Here is a 26579-nt window from a genome sequence, read left to right as displayed (position 1 = left end):
CGTTCGATATGAAATAGACCAATCACAGACAATCTTCAGGGTGCGATATGAAATAGATCAATTACAGCTAATCTTGAACATAAGCAAAACAATTCTTCTGATTGTCATCCTCACTGACAGTTGGCATCAAAACATTGCATTTGGGCTTATGTTTTGAGGCAATGAAAAAGCTCCCGTTCAACTTTCAGTTAGTGTTCAATTAAAGAATAAAAGCATCTACTTTATTATATGATTAGGCAAATGATACGAACTTACAATTTACAATGAATTAAACCACCGCCCTCTATACTAGAAAGCCTAAAATGTCACTTTTAATGGCGGTTTTTGTTTTATACACAAACGTATGCAATTGCAGTAAAAAATATGTTTTTTTTAAATTGTTTCGTGTAGTTGATTTCAAGTTGTGAGTGAAAAATCAAAAAAAGGTTCATTCCTGATCCAGATATGCATAGATAGAGCTTTATATACACAATCAAGTCCAGCCTAAACAAATTGGTTAGAACATTTGTCCTGGAAAGTACAACAAACAGCAAACTAGTTTAAACACTGTTCAATGTAAGAAAATCTGTAAATCCTTGAAACTAGGTAAGCAAAACTAGTAAATGGTTCTTATGTTATTACCAAGAACATTCATTCAAAATTATTTTTGTTGCTCTCACAATGAAGGATGCTTTAAAATGTAACTCACATACCTGTGCATGTAACAACCTAATAAGTTTACTGTACTAGAAAGCACTGGTACTTACCATTGAGTATAGTGTTGGAGTAAAATCATCCCACTTCAAAGTGTTCAACCACTGTTTGAAACACTTTTGAACAAAAATAACTTACGCAAATAACCTCAAGCTTTGATTTTAAACCGTAAAAATTCATCTAATCCTCAAAAAACTCAATTTCCACAATACAAACAAACGCAAACTGTCACCACTATTTCCGCCATATTGGAATTTTTGACAAGCACCGTCTAGGCTTTCTAGTATAGTAGGCGGTGATCAAACACATTCAACACCTTAACCTAAAAGACGAAGTTAATCAGCTGTCACCCGGTGACAATCCGGGACACCGGCCAAACTTTGGCTGCGCCAAAAGTCATAATGTAAACACGGAAACGTTTCAAACATTGAGTGTTTATTTGTGTGAAATTTGGTAAGTAATTTCAATTAGCTATGATTTACAAAATCTGTGCTTGTAAATTATCAGCGCCCCCTGTAGCCTTTGAATTCGAATCTCAACGGTTCCCTACTCTTTGATTTTACATCTTATCAAGGTTTAACGGTTTTTTGGAATTCTTCCACTTAATCGCCCATTTTGTCCTGACTGCCTGTGGGAACCAGTGGGATTTATCAAAGGGTGTAATTTTCGATTTTTGGGGGTCACCCTCACCCAGGGCAAATGTAGCCCTTTAATTTTAACTCAATGTAGTGTGTAGTTTAGTTTTTGCCTTGCATCGTGTGTATTACTTACAATTCCGAAATCTTTTACAAAATTCCCATAATTCCAGACCAATTTGGGATATTCTGTACACCTTAAAACTTTACGAAAATCTAGTATCATTAATTGTGATTGTCTAAATGGACGAGTTAATCAAGATACTAGCAAGTTGAAGTCGTCCGACCGTTTTATAGCTTCTAGGAAACAAAAGCACAATCTCGCAAAAATTAATTTTACCCAGAGCTGCATCATTTTTCTTTTCTACTGGAGTTGTTGTTTTTGAGACAATTACAATGGCCGTTTTCGTGAGATTTGTCTGATACCGTTGTTTGTGTGTGCGTGCTTTGTAAACAAATCTACTCCCAGTGGCGTTTTAAAGCGCCCCATCTCGGTTGGTTATCAGAGATCCATCCGCCACTGTTCTAAATTTCATCAGTATTTACCTCATAAAGGTTAAGTCAAGGTTAGTCATAGACCTACGCCAAGGTGCGCTATAAGTTTGCTATTATATGAGAAAAGAATGTCGTAATGCTGCCTATTGTTTACTTCAAAGATTTTTCCATATAAAGCCACTTCATGGGAAGAATTTTTTTTACTTAATACTTATTTGTCTACTTACATACAGCATTTCCTAATATAGATAATAAAAATATTTCACATCGCGTTAGGGGATTTTATAGTGATACTTCCTGGATTGCACTCAAAGAAAGAACGTCTGTCAATCAAATTACTAACGGTTCTATTGTTGTGGTATTAAATGATATTAATGGGCTCGAGGTGAATTTGTATTAATAAAAGAGTTTACAGGGCTAATTCATCAAATCTAACAGGCCTCTTCACAATTTTATAAAATTGTGATCAGTTAAAACAAATCGACAGGAGAATCTAATCAACCGCGCCGATCAAAATTTTGTTAATTGACCTGTTGTCTAGTTGTTATTGACTTATTTAGGCAACTATGTATACACCTTGTTACGTAGCCTGAATTGTTATTGAAATAAATTGATTTATTTTAGTATCTGACGGCCTTAACCTGGGACCTGAATCGCCTGCGTTAAAGTTAATACATAGTTTTAAGATTAGATCGAGGTTATTTGTTTTTGTAAATATGCAAATCTGAAACAAAGCTAATTGGATCCGAAATTACATTGAAATGTTTTAACAAAAAAGATAATAACTTACCCCAGTTTCGTAAAATAATGGCAATTATGGTTATCATTTTATTGTGATTTAAAACGGAAACATTATTAGATACTTCCATCTCTCGGAACTTAATCTCAAACTTGATGAAACTTAGAAGTATTTCTCCATTGATTTTGTAACAGTTGTCTTACTTTCAAATTAATCCAACTTATCTCGAAGCCCATACCATACGCAAAATCAAGTAAAATAACAGATACAGACAGACAAAATACAAACAAATTTACTTTCAATCATCAATTAATTTCCGTTTCCCCAACGTTGGCTTAAGGACAGCTTAGATAAGTATACTTTATATTGTGTAAGGTGCTAAACACCTGATCTTTGTCACATTCAAAACTCAACTTAGCTAAAGTTGTACTTTAAATCGACTTGGAAAATTCGAACCATTAAAAGGTTAGGTTACCAAGTGCTATATAAAATAAAAAAATCTCTACATTTTACTAAATTAACGCGGCAAAAAAAATTTTTTTACAATCACAATGTATGCCCGATTTTAAAAATTGTAGTAAATTTAATTAAAATCCTACTGTGAATTGGTGATGTTGATTGACACCTCAATAGCACACAATTATGTTTTTTTTCTTTTTTTTTTTTTAAATTGCTGTTATTGAAACCAAATGAGCAAATTGTATTCATTAACCTCGACTAATAGGATTTAATCGTAAGTTATTGGAAAAACAACAAAGAAGTCACAAAACGCACCGCAAACGACATTATAAATCAAAAGCGCCTCAGGAAATTTAACCTTGCATAACCTTTAATGGATAATCGACTCGACCTACAGAGGCCAAACGGTTTGCATTTTTTAAGCAAGCCTTCATTAAACATGTTTAAAAAACATTTTTCAATCACATAAAAACGACAAAGAATTTACTATTAACCGTAAACGGTTTCGCTAATCAGTTTTAAAATCATAGGTTTAGCTTGTGTAATCTCATATTCTGTTTCAAGTTAATAACTGACTAATGGATTTCCTTTTAAAGCTGTGGAAATTCCCACTTTAAATGGAACTGGTCTACGTTTCAGGAGGTTGGTAGACTAGTCGCTTATTGCACTCTCAAAGAGACTCATTATAGTAAGTAACACACTTCTTAAAAAAAGTTCGATTTGGCAAGTGTAGATTTGTTTACGAATAGTTTGCCTTGGCTCCTATCGCTCATAAATCAAACACGATAATCACATCACAATATTCTCATGTCCACCTGCCTAATTCACATTCAGAAACATGAATGACCTTGTTGAAATGTTACTACAAATCTTGCGTCCAAATCAAAGAAAGCATGACAGCGCAATATCGTGGAAAATTATCGTTTACTTATTCTTTCGTAACGCTCAATCTCAAGATACAACAAGGTGATACAGATCTTGTAGTACTCTTACCTAATATTGGGAACAATACCCTCTATTGTTACCTTCGTTTTCTTCTTGGTCACCGATACTACAGTAATGCACTAGGTTTTCATAGCCTTAATTAACACTTGTTTATACACTTATCAAGGAATGCATTAATGTTGACTTTTGCAGACGACAAGGAGTTATGTAGTTAGTACTTTCCATGTTTTATTGGTGAAAGTCTAATAAAGTTTATGGATTTCTATATGTTAATGTAGAATTAGGTCTCCGAGGTATCTAAATCTGCGCAGTACAAATTCACTATTTCTAGATTTTTCCTGATTACAATTAGAGGCTGTCTAAAATTCAAAGCCAAAAATTCATATTTTTGAAGTCAAAATCAGTTTTATGTAGTAAATTACCAATATCTTTAAGCATTTTCAGATAAACAGAGAACAATTCAATTGTTTCTTCAGATAAACGGGTAACATATTGAACGTATTGGTATTGCATACATAAATACAAATGAAAAATACCTTGACCAAACTTTCAACTCAATTTTTCACCTTGAAACAAGAAAATGTGAAAATTGACTATTTGAACAAATTATCTATTATTATTATACCTGAAATGTAAAATTCATAAAATTATCTACTTTTCAAGTCACTCTTCCTGTTTCAAATGTCAAAACATAGAAAATGTTTTGATGATCTAATTTTCAAGTCAATTTACCAGCTTGATACCAGAAAAAATCAAAATTCCCTATTTGGAAAAATTTTGAAGTGAATTTTTATTTCTGAAGTTAAATATCTGAAATTTGATTAAATTATCAATTTCCAGTCATGAGTGTCAAATGTCAAGACATGGAAAATGCGTTTTTGGTCAAGTTTTCAAGTCCATTCGCCAGCTTGAAACAAAATAATGAAAAAATTTACTATTTGGTCAAATTATCAAGTCAATTTTCACGTCTGAAACTATAATTTCAAGAATTTTTAATTTTTAGAAAAAGTCATCAATTTTTGAAGTAACCTATACAAACTTAACCTAATTCTAAATAAGGAAAAAGATAAAATTATAAAAATAGGAATGTCCTATTTGATTTCGCAAACTCTGTCCTTTTTCGAATTGACTTTTGTGTGTGACGCGGGGGGCTCCTGCCCTTAAAAAACGTATAGGCCTCCTATATGGGCCCGTCACGTCCCGCCAGTAAGAGAGCTACAGCAGCCCAGTGTCCTTTATAAAAGCCACCAGTTGCTGGGGCATAAGTCCCTTATGTCCTGATACACATTATGTTCAGAATTAGTGTAGTTTTGGAACAGTTAATGTTGTTTTAGAATTCTTCCCAGTCTCGTACAGTCAACAAAAATAGAAACATAAATTACCTTTATAATTATATATTATAAAGATAAATTACCATGCAGATTTTGCAAAAACTTATCTTGCCATTTGACACTGAAAACACTCCGCTAAAAAAGTACTCCGCTATTTAGCTTCCGTGTTTGATTTCAGATTTGGCTTCCAACAGCTGTCTCACTCGAATAGTTGTGTGATTACTTTTTACAAAGTTTACTGCTATACGCTATCAACCAATTGGTCGTATAATAACATAGCTATTGCACCGTCAGGTAAAAGACTTGAAAAAAAATCAAAATTTGGAAAATTATCTGAGTAGTTAATAGACAGCTTTCTCCTAATTTATTTTTTGTAGGAGGTTTGGTCCTGTATTACAAGGACTTTATAGCAATTAATATTGATTGCTCAATATGAAATTTTTTTTAAAACTTGTCCAAAATATTTGAATTACTGACAATGGTAAAATCATTTTGCACCAACAATAGATATGTCACCAGTTATTGTGTCTCACTTATAAGCTTATATTGAAACCTTTCACCAATTTCTGTTAGAGTTTACACTTTTTGTTTTTAAGCAATTTACATAATAATGTGTGAAGGATCGAAGGCAACCACCAAATTACTATTCAAGCAGTACGAAGCACGCCTGTGTCTTGACGAAACTACCAACATAAATCAACTGACGTTAATATACCGTAATCCACCAAAAAGAGTTTTTACAATGCAGAAAGGACGTCAAAAGTTACGAACGTAGGCAGGAAACCTGTACAAATCTAAAACGGATTGACACAAGTCATTGTATAAACGCAATAAAAACTTATAGGTGTTAATAAACCTACATAGGTTTGGTCTTTTATGTTTCTGATACAGGTAGACGGGCACATAACCGAGACTGCTTTGCTTTATGTATGTAAACAGAGGCATGATGTCATTTCTAAAAATACTACTATGGTTGTAATGTAAATTATAGTTGGTGTCCATCGATGTGACATTTGACTTTTAATTGCTGGTTAAGTTTTGAATTTTATGACAAAACTTGTTTCTTTTTGTATACATTTTTCGAACAAGCCGTTAGCAGATATTGGAGAATTTCACTTTCTTTAGTTTATACCGTATGAATACGTATGTATTTTAAGGATTGGTCGCCATTCAATCAGCGGGAAATTACGTATAGCAATGAATCATTTACAATTTTCAGAACCGAGTTATTCAAGTAAATAGATTTTATCATTCACTCTGGTAATTGCGTATGCCAGAGTTAGAGAGTTCCTTTGTTTGGCTTTATAAGGGACTCATCAGCAGTGAAATCGCTTTCATACAGTGTGGTCAAATTGCTATGAGCTGCTGTTGCTACCTTGTAAATCATTAAGTTGTTTACACTATACAGAAGAGAGAAGAATGAGAGAAGACAAGAATTTTGAAAATATGGCAGGATACTGGATGTGGGCATGCCCAATCTAACTAAAATATTTTCAAGATGCACTTCCGTTTATACCGGAAGTCGATCACAACTTTCTTATTTTAAATAGAACACCCTATATATTAATACATATTTGAATTCCTGAACAAAATTTTGACCAACTTTTGTGTACAATGCCCTATGCCTATCTCTAGCCGTTTTCGAAATATTTGATGTTTTCCCAAAAAAGTGACGTGCAACGCTCAACATATTTTTGTACTCTGTCAAAACCGTATTTCATTTTGCAATTAAACTTTGGGTTATTGTAAATAAAGGATCGTTTTATTAGACTGAGGGTGCGTAATGACTCATTTGTATACAGGGTCGTCAAAAAAAAAATCATAAACTTGCCACTAAAAAAAATGAAAAATTTCACTACTCACTCGACTCAATATTTTTCGTTGAAATTTGGAGTGTAGTCTAGGTTGGGTCCAAACTCTCTATCTAAAATATTTTGAACTTTGCGGTGTTGAGATCAGTCAGAAAGAACACCAACTTTTGATTTTAAAATGGAACACCCTGTTTCTAATCTCATTTTTGAATTCCTCGCAAGAAGGTTAGGAATTATTCTTAATACTTTCCTATACCTATCGCACCGTTTCTTAGATATTTCATAAAAATAGTGAATTTGTCAGCAAAACGGTAGTCTAAACATAAATTAAATTGTCAAGTTCTGAAAGGTTTGCTTATGTGACCTTTTGTTCTGTTAGACAATACCATATGGTTGAAAAATTCAAAGAATGAAAATGAAAAAACCTACATGGTGGTCAATATTTTCCTTCCTTTCCTAAGTCGGATAGATAGAAAAACTGCCAGAAGTTCGTATTTTTAAATGCAACCACTAAATATTATGGTTTCTAATAAAAGAACATTAAATTTAGAACAATTCTATGTATACTCTTCCTATACCTAACTTCAACGGTTTCTGATTTATCAACAGTTTTTCCTTAAAGTGCGTATAAAATCGTACTCCATACTAATCTGAATACGGACACCTGCTTGTGCTAAGTTTGAACCAGTGTTGAATTTGACAAATATCTGTCACAACATGTTGTAGTTATGGAATCGACAACTAGTCATTATGACCAAGCAGGGATTCAGATTTGTATGGATTACGATTGAATGTGCCCTTTAAAGAAAAACTGTTAACAAATCACGGTTGAAGTTAGGTATAGGAAATGTATATTCGGATTTGTTCTTAATTTAATGTTCTTTTATTACAAACCATAAAACACCGATAGATCCATTTAAAAAAACGGACTTTTTGCAGTTTTTTTATCCATCCGACTAAAAGGTAAATATTGATTTTTCCACGTAGCTACTGACACCTATAACATTTTGTTTAATTACTTCAAGTCGTTTGGCCAAAATTATAAAATTTATTTTTGTTTTTTTAGGAAAACTTTCGCACTCTTGCTCTTGCTTTTTGGCTTGTCTGGCAACACCGCAAAGTCCAAAATATAAAAAGAGTTTGGCTACACTGCAAATTTCAACGAAAAATATTGAGCCCTTCTCTAGATTCTTTTACTATACCATCACCGTGAAACATCACATTCAAAACATTTTTATCAGGTTGTTGTTTTATTTTTATCATTTAATGTTTTTTCGATTTTTCTTGGCAAACAAAGAAACACTTTTAAGCACTTCTTAGGTCAATATCTGTTTTCTAGATAACATTGGATTTCGGTTGATTAATACTGATACAGTCGTTCAAACTATTTAACAAAATAAAATTGGTAACAATTACTACAACATTAAACATGCAATCATTAATTTCAATGACAATAGTATGCAAATTCGTTAAGGTCAGTTTAACAAGACCATATGGAAATATGACGCGCAAATGTGCTATTTTGTTACCGTCGCTAATACTGACGGATATGATTCAAAGCAGTATAAATATAGGGTTATGTGTAAATACGTCAGACGCCTATGCATTTTACGTTTATTTTATTATTAATTGTTCGTAGGAATGTTCAAGTAGTGATTTATTGAAAATTACTACTGTCGTGGAACTGCTGAAGTATAGAATTACGTAACTTGATATTTCAGGTAGCTGATAGATAGCTAATTGGATAAATACGGTTTAGTTTGGGCTTAAGGCAAATGGTTTTAAAATATTTCCTGTACATTCTACATGCCGAATGTAAAAAAAATCAGAAGAGTGCTTGTTTAGTTGCACAACCAGAGCTGGGTAATAGTAGATTACATACCAAAAAAAAAGTGTGAAAAGAGGTTTAATTCTTGACAAAAAATTAAGAATTTAACCAAGGCACAACAAGTGCCGACATTAACTTAATTTTTAGCTCCTCAACTGAGTTGAAAATAGTGCGAAATTCCATTTTCCCAACAAAGCTTTTTTGTGTGGTGAGAAAGTAAACCCAACCAGCAACCAAAAAATTTATCTCCAAGAGAACATATTACACGTATCATTTGGATTATATAACACCAAAAATCAAAAAATCAGCTGCCGTTAGGTGTAATAGTGTTTCCCATTAATTAACCTCATTATTTTAAACGTCGTTATGTTCAAGGCATTGGCGCCTTACCTATTTAAAAGCTGCTACCCCTTTTAATAATAAACATTAACTAGTAATCTGATATTGAGAGTGTGCAAGACTTGAACCATAAACCACATTTGATAACAATTAATTATTACATACCTGAAGTATGCTGATTTCCATTCATGATAACGACACCTTACTGAGAATTAATGCATGTAAATTAATTGATAATAACACGTCCGTAAATTTAATTTACGCACACGTTTTACGCCTTTGTCATGTCGGAATGGTTATGCCCTTCAAGTTCGCTTATACCTTTTCCTCCTTGACTTATATGGTCAAGTAACAAAAAATTAACGAAACTGATGGTGAACAAAGTAATGAGTGTTAGAAGACACCGCAGATGTTGAAATTACAATAACATCATTCAGTGCTTGCTCTGCATGCTAATATGGACTTCGAAGAGTAATTTGCTAGTTGTATATGTGCAAGCGAGAAGATTAGTTAAAATAAGTAAGTACTTTAAAATAGTAAATTATTCAACGAGTTTTTTAGACGGTTAATTTTGCTTTAAAGCTCCGGTGAAGGGTGCAAAGCTCTTGAGGAAATAATGTTAAAAAAAAAATCAGCAAGGATAATACTATGTTTTTTTCACCACTTCTCTACCTTATCATATATTTATTATATTACATTATATTGGAAGCACTTACATTACTTCAGGATGTTTTTGAGACGAATACTGTGGTAAATCAAAACCGACCATAGGAAAACCCGCTTCGCGGCGTTTGGTCAACTGCAAAGTTTCACTTTCCGCACTTGTTAGGTAAATAATTATTTAAGAACTATTTCAAGTAACATCAAACTAAGATATACAAAAAAATATTAAAAAAAAACTGGAACAATCAAAATTTTAAACGATTAAAGATTAAGGTCATACCAACCAAATCCTCATAAATATTTAACAACCCCTCAAGCTGCCGAAACAAAGTAGTACCCAATAATTTACACGCTTTAATCGGCTCGAGCTAATTGAAATTACACCAAATCGCTGACCCGAAACTAAACTTTTGAACGAGGTCAGTTTTTTTCTCCTTCCTGCGGTAGAGCTCGAATCAGCTAAGAAAAGGCCACAGGCGTCATCAAACGATGATGTCACGATCTCTGTACGTCTCGCTTTAAATATTGCTGCTCTCGTTACTTTCCAAGTTGTTGCAGCCAGTCAGTGGCGTGCTATTATTTTATCAGTAAAATGAAACGTTTTCGTCGTTTTTAATAAAGAAAATAAAAGACAAAAAGTTTTTCAAAGGAATGGAAACTCCTTCTGCTTCTTTCTTCATAAATTGTAAGACGTTACTGACGATTTCACGGCATTGGCTGTGTATGATAACACCTTTCTTTCCAACCTTTTTGGAAGACATTATGACAAAATAACGTTTTTCATTCATAACACTGTGTGAACTTCAACTGCGACCATCAACAATACAACCACAACACCAGACTAAAACGGAACCTAACCTAACCCCCTAAGTCTCCCTGTCCGCCACTACATTTTTTTAAACTTGGCAACACCGTTTAGAGTGCCGGCTAGTAAAAGCATGTAAAAAGGTCCATCTGTCCCTGGCCCCTGCCGCATCTGTTTTAATTGTGTCCAAGTAAAAACCGTACTACGTTGCCAAGTGGCTTTTTGACCGCTTAACAATTTATTTTCGGGAATATTTTAATAGGACGCCTCTGATTATATCTAATGCGACGGCACCTGTAGAAGGAGAGAGAAATAGTTTTAAAAACTGCGTCATTGATGATGCGGTGGCCTTTTCTCATCTGATTCGAGCTATACTACCAATTTGAATCAAAATTATGCACTGCTGCAACCCTATGCAATTAATTGAACTTACTCACAATCTAGCAACTCATTTGTTTAGTTTTTTTTAATTGGAAAAAATTGTTTTTGTCGCGGTTTAGATGTCGCATCCATATTATACTTAACTAGTTGTTCTATTCATTATTAACTTGATCAATGATTAGCCTTGAATATTATTTGCGTTACCAGTTACTGGTATAGTGCGATGAGAGAATCATAGTTCATAGTTTACAGTGTGTCCGGATTAACTTATCAGACATGGAAATGTATTTTGAACTGATTTTGAATTATGTCTTTTTTATTAGTTGTATATTCCAAATGCGCCTTCGACGTCTGTCAACATAAACTTTTCAAGACAAATTCCATGAATTACTATTAGGCCAAATTTAAGATAATTCTTATTAAGAATGGTTTAAAACTAATCTGTACCAATTTTCATCTTTGATCTCGATAGGGTGGCCATGAGCTAGAAAGAAAGTTAACTAATTAAGAGTTTTTTTGAACATCCCAATCACTAAAAAACTGCGTTTGGTGACCATTTCTGCAAAAGTTGCTCTCAATGTGACGACTTTCGAGCAAAAAGAATCAGGAGGTAGCAAATACCCCGTTTGTGCATTAAGCGACCGAGACGGAAGTCGCCATCTTTGTCTCCCACATTCGCCTACTGCGCAATTGAATGAAACTTCCGAAGTTAGTCGTAAAACAGTTTTGTTTATATTTGGCGGTATGTGAAGTTAGCTAAAAAACCGCAAAGATTTGTTGTTTTAGTTTGTTTTGCTTTTCGGTCCGCTAAAGGTTAATTTTTGCAAACTTAAATTAGTTGAATTATTATTGACGAGTGGATTTGTGAATAGTGAGCAACAGCAGATTGATTATCGTCACTGATTTTCTGACAGTTTACGGCCGTCATACTAAACGATTTTTGTCCCCCTCTTTGATTGCTATTGCTCCTTCCTGCCATATTTTTTTATTCATTGGCCGAAATATTTACAAAAAAAAGGATATTATTTTTTCAACTTTGACACACTGTATCTCAAACAGATTTAAGTTAAGTTTACTGTTATTTAAGAAGGTAGGGGTAAGGACAGCACTAAGTTACACAATACCCGAAAAAATGTACTAAATCTTGATTTTCTAGACCAAAACATTAACCGTGATACAGCTGATCAATATTCTGGTTGCCTTCAGTTTTGAAAAAAGAATCAGAAAAAGTGCAACGAAAAAAATGGATCATTTTTGAAAACTTGGCCAAAAACAAATTAAGTGTAAATTTGTTGAGTATAAGATTGTCAAAAATTGTAGACTCATACAGCAGCTAATGTATTCAAATGCTGGAGATGATTCAACTAGTAGGAAAAAACTGTGAAACATTTATTCAAATTTTTTTTCGCGTTTTTTCCTATTAATAATTTGAACATTTTTAATACCCAATGTTTTTGAAAAAATTGTTGATATAATTTTGGAACATTATGTATAGCAGCAGCTGATTTACTCCGTAAATAGATAACAATTTAAAAAATCAAAAACTTACCCAAACAAGTGTTATCGCAAAGGTCCAAAAATCCAATTAAGCACTGTAAGAACCACCGTTATCCCTTCGTCCCTTTTAGCACGCGTAAAAAGTCCACTATAAAATTGAGAGGTCGTACCGCAAAATCTCATTCACGAAGTAGTACCGAGCACGCACGTGTATGGTGTATTATCGATCAGACTCGATTCTGTTCTAGTACCAACCAAGACGTACCAAAGTGTTAACACAATCGTCGGACGGACGATCGCGGAGAACAGCTTTACCTTCGCGGCCTACGGATCACCTTGCTCTCGGAACCACCGTCATGTCATGTGGGTGGTACCCATGTAGTACCTGATCCTAGTTCGCAATTTTTTTCAGTTTGGTTTTCTTCACAATTTAGTTTATGTGATATCGAGCCGGAGTTTGAGCTTGACGTTCTGTATGTGTAAATTACCCACAATCGTGGTAGAGATAACGAACAAAAGGCGTTTGAGACTTAAAAACTAAGGCCCACGATATTGAACAAGGTAGATCTTGTCTAGCCTAATTTCAAAACACTTTGGGGCGATACCACGCCCAAACTACAGAATTCTCACATTTTTCGAACGTAATTACTGAAATGCACCTTTATCTATGTGGTGAATGTTTCAACAGGACACGCCTTCGTGAAGAAGTTCTTTATGAAGGAAACTGAGCTTGTTTTCGTTGCTTAAGGTTTCCTTGAACGGTAAATTGCCGCTGAGAGCTGAAAGTAACTAATGATCCTTGGTGTGAGGAATTTAAATGCAAATTACGTTTCCAAATTTTTAGATCGCGCTCGAAAACTATAAAATTTGCACGTATTGAGATTGGTATTCCAGCAGAGGCGTTACGTTCATCCTACGCCTGAAGGAGAATTTATATGTCCTGTTTTCAACACTTTTATCTATCTTAGAATCGAACGTATTTATTCTTTGGGCACGTTTATTAACATTATTATTCATTCAGAACCACTTACTTGAGTGCTTAAACCAATTCACGACTTTTGCAGCAATCTTTAAGTGAGAATGTCACAGCCACTGCTTTTCCGGTGAAACAATGAACAATAACGTAAATGCATGCATTCTTAAATGTTTAAGTCCATGTTAGACCATGTTATTTTGGAACTACAGGTGTATAATTTGACGGATGTGTTCTTAGCACCCTGAAGCTTACGTAAGTTTACCAAATTAGGTTTAAAAAGTGTTTACAAAGTGGCAAAAATCATCATCTTTTTTAAAGATTTTATCTTTCCATACTCGCTGTATGTATGGTACGTGCTTGTTCTTTTTGATACTGGCAGAGGCTACCTGCTCTAAAAGGTAGAGTGACATAATTTGATTTGGTTCACAAAATGTCGATGTATACTATTATTTTATGATTGGGATACTGTTTGGCTTCAAACGGAGTTCACTTATCAATTCATTTAAAAAAATACTTCTTTTTTACTAAACTTGCTTGATATACAGGATAATTCAAATTCGACCCTCACCATTGGGATCTCAGAAACCATAAGAGATACGAGAAAGTTTAAATTGGGGCAAAGTTGCGCAAAAGCTCAACCAAATGCTGTTTTACAAATTTCGAATTTGAAAGATATCCGAAAAAACCTGAAAATTAGATTTTTTGTTTTTATTTATTTCTAACCTTATTTGAAGCTGGATATAGTCAGGAAAACCTCTTTCCATAATTTTCGTACTCTATTATAATAGAGTTTTTTTTTCCTACTAGTTGAATCATCTCCAGCATTTGAATACATTAGCTGCTGTATGAGTCTACAATTTTTGACAATCTTACACTCAACAAATTTACACTTAATTTGTTTTTGGCCAAGTTTTCAAAAATGATCCATTTTTTTCGTTGCACTTTTTCTGATTCTTTTTTCAAAACTGAAGGCAATCAGAATATTGATCAGCTGTATCACGGTTAATGTTTTGGTCTAGAAAATCAAGATTTAGTACATTTTTTCGGGTATTGTGTAACTTAGTGCTGTACCTTCTTAAATAACAGTAAACATAACTTAAATCTGTTTGAGATACAGGGTGTCAAAGTTGAAAAAATAATATCTTTTTTTTTGTAAATATTTCCGCCAATGAATAAAAAAATATGGCAGGAAGGAGCAATAGCAATCAAAGAGGGGGACAAAAATCGTTTAGTATGGCGGCCGTAAACTGTCAGAAAATCAGTGACGATAATCAATCTGCTGTTGCTCACTATTCACAAATTCACTCGTCAATAATAATTCAACTAATTTAAGTTTGCAAAAATTAACCTTTAACGAACCGAAAAGCAAAACAAACAAAAACAACAAATCTTTGCGGTTTTTTAGCTAACTTCACATGCCGCCAAATATAAACAAAACTGTTTTATGACTAACTTCGGAAGTTTCATTCTATTGCGCAGTAGGCGAATGTGGGGAATAAAGATGGCGACTTCCGTGTCGGTCGCTTAATGCACAAACGGGGTATTTGCTACCTCCTGATTCTTTTTGCTCGAAAGTCGTCACATTGAGAGCAACTTTTGCAGAAATGGTCACCAAACGCAGTTTTTTAGTGGTTTCAAAAAACCTGAAAATTTGATTTTTTGTTTTTATTTATTTCTAACCTTATTTGAAGCTGGATATAGTCAGGAAAACCTCTTTCCATAATTTTCGTACTCTATTATAATAGATAATACTTTTATGTTATGTTATTCTACTCGCCCAGCATAAAGTTACCTACGTTATTTTAAACTACAGTTTTTAGTTAGGTTTGGTAAGGGGTGAACATAAAAAATCGCTCATTTCAAGATTCAATTAAGAGAACGTTTAGAGATCATCTACTACTATCAACCTGTCATGTGTTCGATATTTGGGCGTTTTCCAGTAAAAACATAAATGCAAAGAAATAGTTATATTGCGCAATTTTTTAATAAACGACATGCGTAGTACCTAATACTTATTCAAAAAATAAACTAACTAGTCTGGTAATTGCGGACCAACTATTCCATTCTCAACGCCTTCTGGAGTATTTTTCGTCTCTTCTAATTTGTTATTCCATTCTTGAACTCTACCAGAAGCAAATGCTATAAAAAATAGATCTGTGATTACATAGACCGCAGCAGATATAAAAAATATTATTCTCCATTGTTTTTGATTTGTCTGAAATTGTATATGTTAATAATTAATGTTTTGTTATTTAGAGTGAATTTAAATACCTGATCAGTGACAATGTACTGGACCGTCAACGGAGATAACACCGAGAAAACGCTAGTGCAGCTGTTACTAATTGCCATAAGCATGCCCGAATGATTAGGCGACAAGTCGATATGATTGACTTGAAACCCGCAAAAACCAGCTCCAATAAAACCACCAACAAATATTAAAATTGCAACCGACAGGTATGCTTGAGTGGCGTTCATAAATCCCAGGACTACCAAGCCCAAAGCTGGTCCTATAGTACCTAAATATTAATTGCTAAAATTATAATTTTTTCAGTAAAAGATGCACGATGTCTCTTACCAATACTATGAAAAAGTTTCCTGGCATTCCCTCTACTTAACCAGGAATTATTGATTATAGCGTCACATGAGGTACTAAAAACAAACGATAGAATCCACATAGCCAGATAGGGTGCTGCCGAAAGTGCAGCGTTCTGTAACACACCTAAAGTTTTAATAAATATTTAGACGGTATGTCTAATTTTGTACCTCTTTAATGTCGAATTTCAGTATTTTACTCAGAAAAGTGGGAGTCTGGGTCAGAAGGATTGAGCTTCCCCAGTTGATTCCTAAGTTGGCCATAATCAAAGCCCAAACTGGACGAGAATTTGATATTTTCTTCCATGGAGTATTAGGAGTCTGTGAGTAATTTTTATTAATGTAGAAAACAAACGAAGCATTATTTGTTATACGCAGTATTTTTAATAATCTGTTAGAAAAACGTTTTAGGGTTTCGCCATCTTTTGTAACAAGTAGCTATTTTGGATAAGCACATACATAAGCGCAGTTTGGAAATAATTAATAATTACTTAGAAATAAGCAATTTAGAAGTAATAATGGAAAACAGAAAATATGGAAAAAGTTACGCACGAAGCCGCGTAGAGACGATTGTGCAATTCCATGAGTGCGTAAAATGCATTAGAGCACGTGTGACGTACTATACTTTACCTACGACCAAATGGAAAGTCCTGTTTTCGCAATTCATATAATTCAGAGTAACTTTTTATTAAAAAAGTATATTTTCAACTTATTAACATCATATTTGTACTAATCATAGGTATTATGCCACTAAAAAAGAAAAATAATAACGTAATAAAAAAAATTCACAAATCATGTTACTTAAATAATTATTAGTGTTGTTCTTAAAATAATTATTTATGGTGACATTACAGTTATTAAGAAGAAAGGGAAAACTTTCAGTAATATTACTTGATGTGTTTGCTATCGCAGATAATATTCTAGAAGAAGTGGTAGTTACTTAAAACTGTATGAACAATGCATTACGCGATGATCTCTAATATACTCTAATAAAGGAAGAAAATCAACTTTCCCAGTATTAGAGCAATAGTTTGTGGCCGATCTTAACTGTGCGTTTCAAAAACTGGTCAAAAACTGTGTTCTAATGCTGGAGAAAATTGATTGCGTTTCCAATTATTGCTGTATCAAAGTATATTAGATGGAGATCATAGCATTGTTTATACAGTTTTAAGTATAAATTCCGGTTCGTCTAGGTCTAGAATATCATCAGCACTAACAAACACATCAAGTAATGCTACTGAAAGTATTACTTCTATTACTAATAATAATTCAGTTGAGGTGTATACTAGCAATAATGTAACACTTGCCTAAGTCTCAAAAACCAATAAAACAGATATGCCATTTGTTCTTCATAACAGTAATATCATCATAAATCATTTTTTTAAGAACAACACTAACAATTAAATAAAATTTGTTTGTGAAATTTTTTATTACATTATTATTTTTTCTTTAGAAGCATAATTCCTATTAGTAAAAATATGATATTAATATGTTGTAAATATATTTTAAAACTTATATGAGTTGCGAAAGCCACGACTTTACACTTGGTCGTAGGTAAAGTATAGTACGTCACACACGTGCTCTAAAGCATTTTACGCACTCATGGAAATACACACTCGCCGCTACGTATCTTCCCCCATATCGTGCTTAAAATGCGTCTTACAGCACTAGTTACGTAATATACTAATTAAGTGATGTAAAAGTTTGTTCCAAAGCTCTACGGTTAACTGTTTTTTGCTTTGAAAGTTCACTTTAATAGTTTGTGATTAGTAATTTAAAACTTACTGATTATTAATCGAAAATTATTGTAGTGCATTTAAAACATAATTTTCTAGCTTTGGTCTTATGAATGCAGCCGTTAATACCTTTTGATCACTTTGTCCAAGGCTATTTTCGATATATTTTCTTTCCCGTTGTGTTATGCTTTTATGATGTCTCGGACGATCGTAGCCGAGAAACATCCAAATTAAGGTCCAACATAGACCAAAAGCACCCCACAAATAAAACGAGAATGGCCATCCTAACCAACTGGAGCAAATAATTCCGGTCAATGGCAGAGATATGATATTTCCAAAGATAGATCCTAGTTAAACAATTTTAAACAGTTAAACACATTTAAGTGATAATTATTAGTTGTTAAACCTGCATAAGAAAATGTACCAATCCTCGATCTTTCACTAGGAGGTGCCCAGTGCCCTAATAGTGTGTGAATTGACGGTAGGAGAAACCCCTGGGCCAGGCCTTGTAAAAACCTGCATAACATGACTCCTTTTGATTCCAAAAGTCTAGCCATAGTAGGAATCATCATACAAGAGACCGAGTCTAAAATTGTACTACCTGAAAATTAAAAACCAAGAAGAAGTAACTGGTAGGACTTTTAGCAAGTTCTTCTCCAAGAATATAGGATAATGCATGTGTTTTATTTAAATGGATAACTCGTCAAATATTATCACATTTACAGGGCTCGTATTAGTTTTACCTACTCGGAGAGATGATTGTGAGCAAAGTTGCTAAATTTATAATAAAAATATTATCTTCAAAAATAAAACTGCCGCAATACCTTAAATTCGTAGTGCAGTAATTTGGTATCACCATAACATCAAGAACGTACGATTTAGAGCTCGAATCAGATGAGAAAAGGCCACCGCATCATCAATGACGCAGTTTTTAAAACTATTTCTTTCTCCTTCTACAGTTGCCGTCGCATTAGATATAATCAGAGGCGTCCTATTAAAATATTCCCGAAAATATATTGTTAAGCGGTCAAAAAGCCACTTGGCAACGTAGTACGGTTTTTACTTGGACACAATTAAAACAGATGCGGCAGCGGCCAGGTACATTTGGACCTTTTTATATGCTTTTACTAGCCGGCACTCTAAACGGTGTTGCCAAGTTTAAAAAAATGTAGTGGCGGACAGGGAGACTTAGGGGGTTAGGTTAGGTTCCGTTTTAGTCTGGTGTTTTGGTTGTATTGTTGATGGTCGCAGTTGAAGTTCACATAGTGTTATGAATAAAAAACGTTATTTTGTCAAAATGTCTTTCAAAAAGGTTGGAAAGAAAGGTGTTATCATATACAGCCAAGGCCGTGAAATCGTCAGTAACGTCTTACAATTTATGAAGAAAGAAGCAGAAGGAGTTTCCATTCCTTTGAAAAACTTGTTGTCTTTTATTTTCTTTATTAAAAACGACGAAAATGTTTCATTTTACTGATAAAATAATAGCACGCCACTGACTGGCTGCAACAACTTGGAAAGTAACGAGAGCAGCAATATTTAAAGCGAGACGTACAGAGATCGTGACATCATCGTTTGATGACGCCTGTGGCCTTTTCTTAGCTGATTCGAGCTCTACATTATACAGTAGAGATCGAATCACCTAAGAAAAGGCCACAGGCGTCATCAAATGATGATGTCACATTATCTGTACCTCTCGCTTTAAACATTGCTGCTCTCGTTACTTTCCAAGTTGATGCAGCGAGTCAGTGGCGTGCTATTCTCTGCTCAGTGAAATGAAATTTAATTAACGTAAATAGGTGTAGTTTTTGCTTTTTCATTTCATAAATTGTATTAAAACAGGATAGGTAAGTAGGTTTTATAAAACAAACCAAATACATATACATACATAATATTGACGCTTTGAGAACAAAATTGGCCTAGGTCTCTGGTCCCATTTCTTTAAATATTAATTTAAAAAATAAACAAGAAAACAAGCAAAGGGTAAATTAAAATACAGTGTGTTTCGGTTAAAAAGATGTGTGCAAATTATTTTTCTGCTGTAGCTGCAGGGTGATGATTGATGAAGAATATTAAATACCAATTAGTTTAAATCCAAATTATATAACTTAACTTAGGGCAATGTTAACCACAAAAAAACATTGTCTTGTGGCAATTAATAAATTATTGGAAGATAAAAATAGGCAGCTGGTTTCTTTTTTCAATTATTCTTAATTTGAAGGTCCTACAGTGCAGCTAGACCTTGAAAATGAAGTCTCAAAGTAACTTTCAGCTTGCCTTTGCATCGTTTTTGATATACAGGGTTTCATGAAGAAGAGGTAATATTTAAAATTTGTTATCTTTGTTAAATTTAATAATCATATATTTTTATAAATTTGATAATTTTGTTTATTTATAAATACATATACATATACAAATTACGAATTCATAACATAAAACAAAAATCCAAAACTTAGTCTAGGAGTGAGCATCCTAATTCTTCTTCGGATAAACGGGCATCACATTCATCATCATCACCAAAATCTTCATCGCTATCGTCAGATGAACCAGTGTTAACAGTAAAAATAAGCTGGTCCACTGTATCATCAAAAATATGCTCTTTTTTTATGAGCTCCTCTTCATACTTTTTTACATGCTGGCAAATGTCAAACCACTCTTTTTCAGACACCTCTTGAAATTTTTGTTTTGTTAAAGCTTCTATATCAGACAATTTAAAAGTGGTATTATGAGCTGCTACCCAATTTTTAACCAAAGCCCAAATTTTTTCTATTGGGTTTAATTCTGGATGGTAGGGTGGTAAACGCAACACAAGATGCCCATGTTGTTGTAACAGCCTATCTAAGTTATATTGTGGAGGAAATCTAAATTTATTTTCTTGTATGATTTGATACAGCTCTGGCTTTGTTAAATGAGGATCTGCTGGGATTCCTTTTTCCACTAGCCAACTTAACATATCTCCTTTTTTAGTAGCCGTTGTAATATTTTTGTTAACAGTAACATTGTGGTAGGCTGCATTGTCTATAATAAGGACTGAGCGGTCAGGTAAATTAGGAAGCAATTGCTTTTTTACCCAAGTCATGAAATTCTCATGGTTCATATCATCATGATAATCTCCTGTTTTTAAACCTAAAAAAAAAAAAAATCATAGTACAAACATTATGTGTCTTATATGATGTGTAAAATGTGGTTAAACTTATTAATTACTTGTTATATAAACTTATTTTATTTAAGCAGGAGGAAGTACTTAAGTAGGTTTGAGGTGTACATAAATATTACCTGACTTAAATATAAGCAATCCATTTTCAATAAATCCTTTTTCTCCACCTGCGTGCACTATTATAAGGCGTTGTCCTTTAGAAATTGGTTTTTGTAAGCCTTTAAAATGAATGTATGTCCCATCTGTATATACAATATTGCGACCTTCTGAGCGGTATTGCACCAATTTTTTTAAAAAATGTATTCGTTTTAAGCGAATGTCATATGATTCACACAAGAATTTTCTTTTGTCTGGTGTCTTCTGCCACCTACAAAAGATAAAGTTATTTTGATGTACATGATTGCCAAGATGTAAAACATACTTAAATCCAATGTTCTTAAGCAATCGCCCTAAGCTGCTTACACTAATGGATTCAGTCAAGATTTGCTGGTCAATAATTTTTTGCAAAATACCTGTAAAGATAAAAAATAATCCCATTTTAGTCTAAATTTTGTTGTTTTAAATTTTCAATTAACACATTATCAAGGTTTATACATATAGCAAACTAGGCTTACATTTAATTGTAAAAAACATGGTAAGTTCTGCTAGAAAAACTCGGAAGACTCTGTAGGTATACCTAATGTATTATAAACTTACCTTTTAATGTTGGAAGTTTTTTCTCAAGAATATAGAAATCATAAATAATTTCTCTGATTCTTTTGATTTCATCAGGTTTGATGTTATCCAATTTTAATTTTTTAATCTGTCCCTTCTTTGTAGGAGTCTGAAATGATGAGCTTGGCCCTCCCCATTCAACATGTAGTGCTTCTCTAGATATCTTCTGCACAGTAGATCTAGACACCCCTGTAGCTGCTATAGTTCTCTCTCTAAAATGATATTTATTATATTATTCAACGTTTTCGTCGTTTTTAATCAAAGACAATACCTGTAGTTTTTCAAAGGAATGGAAACTCCTTCTGCTTCTTTCTTCATAAATTCTAAGACGTTACTTACAATTTCACGCCCTTGGCTGTGTATCACAACACCTTTCTTCCCAATCTTTTTTGGAGACATTATGACAAATTAACGATTTTTACTTATAACACGTGAACTCAAACTGCGACCATCAACAATACAACCAAAACACCAGACTAAAACGGAAACTAACCTAACCTAATTTTTAAACTCAACCTGTCCGCCACTACATTTTTTTAAACTTGGCAACATCGTTTAGAGTGCCGGCTAGTAAAAGCATGTAAAAGGGTCCATCTGTCCCTGGCCGCACCCGCATTTGTTTTAATTGTGCCCAAGTAAAAAACCGTACTACGTTGCCAAGTGGCTTTTTGACCGCTTAAGAATTTATTTTCGGGAATATTTTAATAGGACGCCTCTGATTATATCTAATGCGACGGCAACTGTAGAAGGAGAAAGAAATAGTTTTAAAAACTGCGTCATTGATGATGCGGTGGCCTTTTCTCATCTGATTCGAGCTCTACCAACATAGCGCAGGTAAGTATAGAAAACACTTTACTAACTCTTGTAGTTTTTAGAGACGTTTTTGTAATACATTGTTGTAATATTTTTTATTTTTTTAGAATGGCTGAAAAAATAATAAGCATTTGAATTAGTGTCATCATCACGTAACAACTATTTAAATACTTTATGGTCAGGTGTTTAAATCCATGCGAATTCAATAGTAAGAAAAGAGAAACATTAGGAATCAATCAGATCCAAGAGAACGAATGTGACGTAATTTGACAGCTGGACGCAAGCGTGGTCGTAAGATATTAAAGTTTTCAAAAAGTGGTCATGTGGCCAAAAGTTGCCTGACGTCACATCTGTTCCGTCAAACTGACACATGTCACTAATAATTATTTTTTCATATCTTTGTCGACCTCATTGATTTCCAATAGTTCTCTCTCATTGATTTTTTTCAGCAGATAACTTCAACACGTTTTACACTGGTGTAAAATAGATAGAACATTAAAGCCTAGTTTATAAAACAAATTTAATTTAATATTAGTACTAAAAATAAAATTAATGCTTATGACTAGTTTTTAAAAAAATAACCAAATTTTCTGATTTGAATTCAAATCCAAAATTTCTTATGGCTAATTCTAAAATTAAATCTTTTTGCATTTTTTGCACCTGCACAGATGAATATTATCACAAAAATGATAGCTTCCACATGATTTTATTATCTTTTTCCTTTTTGTTCTGGGTTCTGGCTTAAAGTAAAGGGATTGCGGCTAAAAGCTACAACTTTTTATTTAATATTTACTTTTTATGTACTGACACTTAGTTCATCAAGGCTTCAAGTTTTTTGAACTACTTGAGAGCATTTGGAAGGTTTTTGGACTGTTTAAACAGCATATTGAAGGTTCTGGTATGCTTTAGAGGCATTTGGAATCTCTTACACGGTTCACAAAATTTTTTGGAAGCTTCTAAACTGCTTTAATATTTTCTGGGAGCTTCTAGACTAGTTGAGAATCGTTTAGAATCTTTTAGACTGTTCTAAATGATTTTGAAAGCTTCTAAACTGTTTTGAAAGACTTCCGACTGCTTTAGAAGCATTTTGGAGTTTCTGTAGTGTTTTGATATCTTTTTAGACTACTTTAGGAGCATTGAAGAGTCTGAACTGCTTTTAAGACATGTGAATTTGAACTTTTGAATGCTTTTAAACTTTTAGACTGCCTTGATTTTTTTTGAGAGGTTCTAGACTAGTTGAAGATTATTTGGAAGCCGTTAGAGTGTTCTAAAAGCCTTTAGAAGCTTCTAGACTGTTTTGGAAGGCTTTCGACATATTTTGGAGTTTCTGTAGTGTTTTAAAACCTTTTTAGACTACTTTAGAAGCATTTGGAAGGTGTTTGGGCAGTTTAAAGAGCCTTGAAGGTTCTGGACTGCCTTTAAGACATTTGAAACCTTGTAGACGGTTTTAGAAACTTTTGGAAGCTGTTAAACTGCTTTAGAAGCAAGCTTTTAGACTGTTCTAAAAGCTTTGCAAGGCATTTTAGAGGTTTTATAGTGTTTTGGAATGTTTTTACATTTTTTTAGACTACTTCAGGAGTCGTTGGAAATTTTTTGGTCAGTTTAAATTTGTAAATTGATACTTATACATTTTGCAACATGTTTTTGTCGTTCAGAAGTTTTCAATATCTCAATATAGCAATTTTTTGTCAAAGCAGTTATTAGTTGAGTTTATTTTTAAAAACTTGAAAAGCTTGTTTTGTAAAAAAACTAGTTAAACCATACAAAAATAGCAGTAAATAAGCACAAAAAACTAAAATAAGCACAAAACGAAGAAAAAAGCAAAAAAAGCATCAACAAAATCTGTCAAATGACGCCTTTTTGCATAAATCGTTCAAATTAGATAGACAAAGGTCGGTTGCTTTTATTATTTACAGAAAGCAAAATTTCTAGAAATCCGGACTCTAATTATTACTAATACTAATACTAAAATTAAATTTTGATTTATAAACCAGGCTTTACAGTACAGTTACAAATACGAAAATGTCAACACTTACCAACTAAAAGCCATTTAACCCCAAATTTTTTCCCCAACAGAGCTGAAGGAATTTGGAATATGACGTATCCCCAGAAGAATGATGATAAAACTATACTTTGATCTTCCCATCGATACACCTACAAAAAAAGTTATTTGAATTATACCGGGTGTTACTGAGTGTGTATTATTAACTTGTAAATTGTCAAAATATTATAAACATTATCTGTGACATATCCTGTGAACATTATCAGTAACATATCCAAATGACATTAAAATTATTCAAAAAATTCAAAATAAAAAATGTACAACTTTTGTACAGAATTGTAGTCTAGCCTTTATTTTTTGACGCTTTTTCATTTTTTGTTCAATGTATGTATCGCAATTTGAAAAAAAAACTTATTATTACTATGATTATATCGTCGATAAGGTAACTTTTCGGAAGAGCAAAATAAAGATTTGTCTTTTTGGAATAGCAATAGGATTTGTCCCAAATGCATAGCCCCTAAACCATCTGTTGTTCATCCGTTGGCAATTCCCTTCTTATCTGTTCTCTAAACTGTTAAGGAATGAACCAATATCCCTGTAGGGGTAGAAAAACTACTTTTTCGTATTTCCTCAAAACTGCCTCAAATCCAAATTTTAACAGAAAAAATCTGATTTTAAAAATTCAAAAATTTAAGATGGCGAACATATAAAAAACAAATCTTATGAGGCTTTCGGTAAATCGAGATGTTGGATACTTAATTCGACTCCGCCATGTGGTAGAGGAAAAAAAGTGGCTGTGACAATGTGTCAGTAATTTTAAATTGACTCTCTCTAAGCAAAATTATCACAAAATGAGAAGAACATCTGTAATCTGAAAAAGTATTATAAATTGATAACTACTGACTACTTACAAATCACCTCTATGCTTTATTTTTAATCTTAACAACCGCGTTAGATAAACGAACAGTAGAACACTGCGCTGTTAGTAGAATTACATATTTAAATATAATTACTTACAGGTATATCAGGAGTGACTGTAGTACTATTGTCATTCATAGCCACTATAGCAACCGAAAGAACAGACCTCATACAATAAGAGAACATCATCAGTAAGAAAAACAGCACCATTTGTATATGTCTATAGCCAATGGGTTCAGCTAGATAATAAAATTTGAGAATTTAGAGTGGTTTTAATATTCTGGCTACAACAATAACATAACTTACCTGTATCATCCGCTTCCCTACGATCAGAATCATTGGAAAGGTCAGTCGAGCTGTTTGGTTTGCAGCATAACCAATACATGTTTGCCAATTATAGTCAAAACAATTTTTTGTTATAGCTGTGCACTACATTTAAGAATATTGTTCATATCCGCAGTTTTTCACGTTAAAAAATTAATAGGTTTTATAATTATACACTGATACTAATCTATGTTTGTAGAGTTGTATATTGTTTTTACTACTCACTAATTTTGCCTTTGACTGCTTGTTTAAAAAATATCAAAAGATTTTGGATATTATGTCAGTTATTATTATAATCCCTGCGAAACAAAAAAAAAATCGAGATGTTTGAATAAACTGCTAACAAGTACTAACTGACTGGTACCTATCGTTGTATATGTACTCTACAACACACTATATGAAAGCACCTGACGAAGTAGTGTTAACTGCAGATCAGACTTGAATGCTGGCGTATCAAAGTAGCGATTATTAACTGAAATACTAATAAAAAAAGTCACTACATTCTTAAGCAGCTGATACTACTGCTAACAATAGCAAAACAATAACGCGGATTCATTGAATTGATTGCATTCAATTTATTAAGTCACTGAGTAATGCATTTAATGAGTTTTTTGGTACATGTCGATAACTAAAAACTGATAAGTAAAAAACAATTTAAATTTTTTACACGCAAGTCTGACAAACCTGATTTATTTCAAAAAATATACAACTTTTGGAAAAACACCCTAC

General features: G+C 33.2%; 3 protein-coding genes and 1 long non-coding RNA gene across 10 annotated transcripts in view; 1 reads left to right on the top strand and 3 right to left on the bottom strand.

Moving 5' to 3' along the window:
- Nucleotides 1-12854, bottom strand: part of chas (chascon) — a 68600-nt gene extending 55746 nt beyond the window's left edge. The window contains exon 1 of the mRNA XM_081990960.1: nucleotides 12674-12854. The gene's annotated coding sequence lies outside the window, so the exon portion shown is untranslated. The remainder of the gene's footprint in view (nucleotides 1-12673) is intronic.
- Nucleotides 1-25790, top strand: part of LOC145736568 (uncharacterized) — a 75738-nt gene extending 49948 nt beyond the window's left edge. For 2 of the 6 annotated variants that reach the window (XR_014180021.1, XR_014180026.1), the window contains exons 2-4: nucleotides 15854-16051; nucleotides 16149-16512; nucleotides 25628-25790. This is a non-coding gene — a long non-coding RNA (uncharacterized LOC145736568). Of the gene's footprint in view, nucleotides 1-1028; nucleotides 1147-13037; nucleotides 13183-13268; nucleotides 13850-15853; nucleotides 16052-16148; nucleotides 16513-18370; nucleotides 18512-25627 lie in introns of those variants that run through there. The other 4 variants (XR_014180012.1, XR_014180014.1, XR_014180030.1 and 1 more) reach the window with 4 other exon arrangements.
- Nucleotides 15550-26128, bottom strand: LOC145736540 (putative inorganic phosphate cotransporter). The gene is made up of 9 exons (XM_081990991.1): nucleotides 25833-26128; nucleotides 25626-25765; nucleotides 24643-24760; nucleotides 18332-18526; nucleotides 18055-18272; nucleotides 16361-16510; nucleotides 16173-16305; nucleotides 15869-16113; nucleotides 15550-15812 (listed from the first exon to the last, which is right to left on the bottom strand). Exons 1-9 carry the CDS (start codon nucleotides 25909-25911, stop codon nucleotides 15630-15632), a joined length of 1461 nt encoding a protein of 486 aa, XP_081847117.1. The 5' UTR covers nucleotides 25912-26128; the 3' UTR covers nucleotides 15550-15629.
- LOC145736551 (uncharacterized) lies at nucleotides 20090-23319 on the bottom strand. Of its 2 annotated transcripts, XM_081991012.1 has the most exons (5): nucleotides 22065-23318; nucleotides 21776-22005; nucleotides 21501-21591; nucleotides 21199-21446; nucleotides 20090-21048 (listed from the first exon to the last, which is right to left on the bottom strand). In XM_081991012.1, the coding sequence occupies exons 1-5, from the start codon at nucleotides 22190-22192 to the stop codon at nucleotides 20375-20377; spliced, it is 1371 nt and encodes a 456-aa protein (XP_081847138.1). In that variant the 5' UTR covers nucleotides 22193-23318; the 3' UTR covers nucleotides 20090-20374. The 2 variants fall into 2 exon arrangements, with proteins under 2 accessions (XP_081847138.1, XP_081847128.1); XM_081991002.1 differs by having other exon boundaries at nucleotides 21199-21591; nucleotides 22065-23319.
- Nucleotides 26129-26579: the final 451 nt, after the last annotated feature.

This window comes from Ips typographus, linkage group LG1, assembly GCF_016097725.1.
Source record: "Ips typographus isolate SLU linkage group LG1, UJ_Ityp_2.0, whole genome shotgun sequence".
NCBI classification, from domain to species: domain Eukaryota; kingdom Metazoa; phylum Arthropoda; class Insecta; order Coleoptera; family Curculionidae; genus Ips; species Ips typographus.
Note: the sequence above shows the minus strand (reverse complement) of the source record. Positions and strands in the feature narration are given on the sequence as shown.

Excerpts from the sequence above, each read along its gene's own strand:
- LOC145736551 (XM_081991002.1), bottom strand. The coding sequence starts at position 22,192 with ATGTCTCCAAAAAAGATTGGGAAGAAAGGTGTTGTGATACACAGCCAA. Across the intron at positions 22,006-22,064 it reads ATTCCTTTGAAAAACTACAG|AGAGAGAACTATAGCAGCTA; the intron begins GTATTGTCTTTG and ends ATATCATTTTAG. Across the intron at positions 21,049-21,198 it reads ATTGCTTATATTTAAGTCAG|GTTTAAAAACAGGAGATTAT; the intron begins GTAATATTTATG and ends TTTTTTTTTTAG.
- LOC145736540 (XM_081990991.1), bottom strand. The coding sequence starts at position 25,911 with ATGTATTGGTTATGCTGCAAACCAAACAGCTCGACTGACCTTTCCAAT. Across the intron at positions 24,761-25,625 it reads CAGTCACTCCTGATATACCT|GTGTATCGATGGGAAGATCA; the intron begins GTAAGTAATTAT and ends CTTTTTTTGTAG. Across the intron at positions 18,273-18,331 it reads TGGTACATTTTCTTATGCAG|GATCTATCTTTGGAAATATC; the intron begins GTTTAACAACTA and ends TTGTTTAACTAG.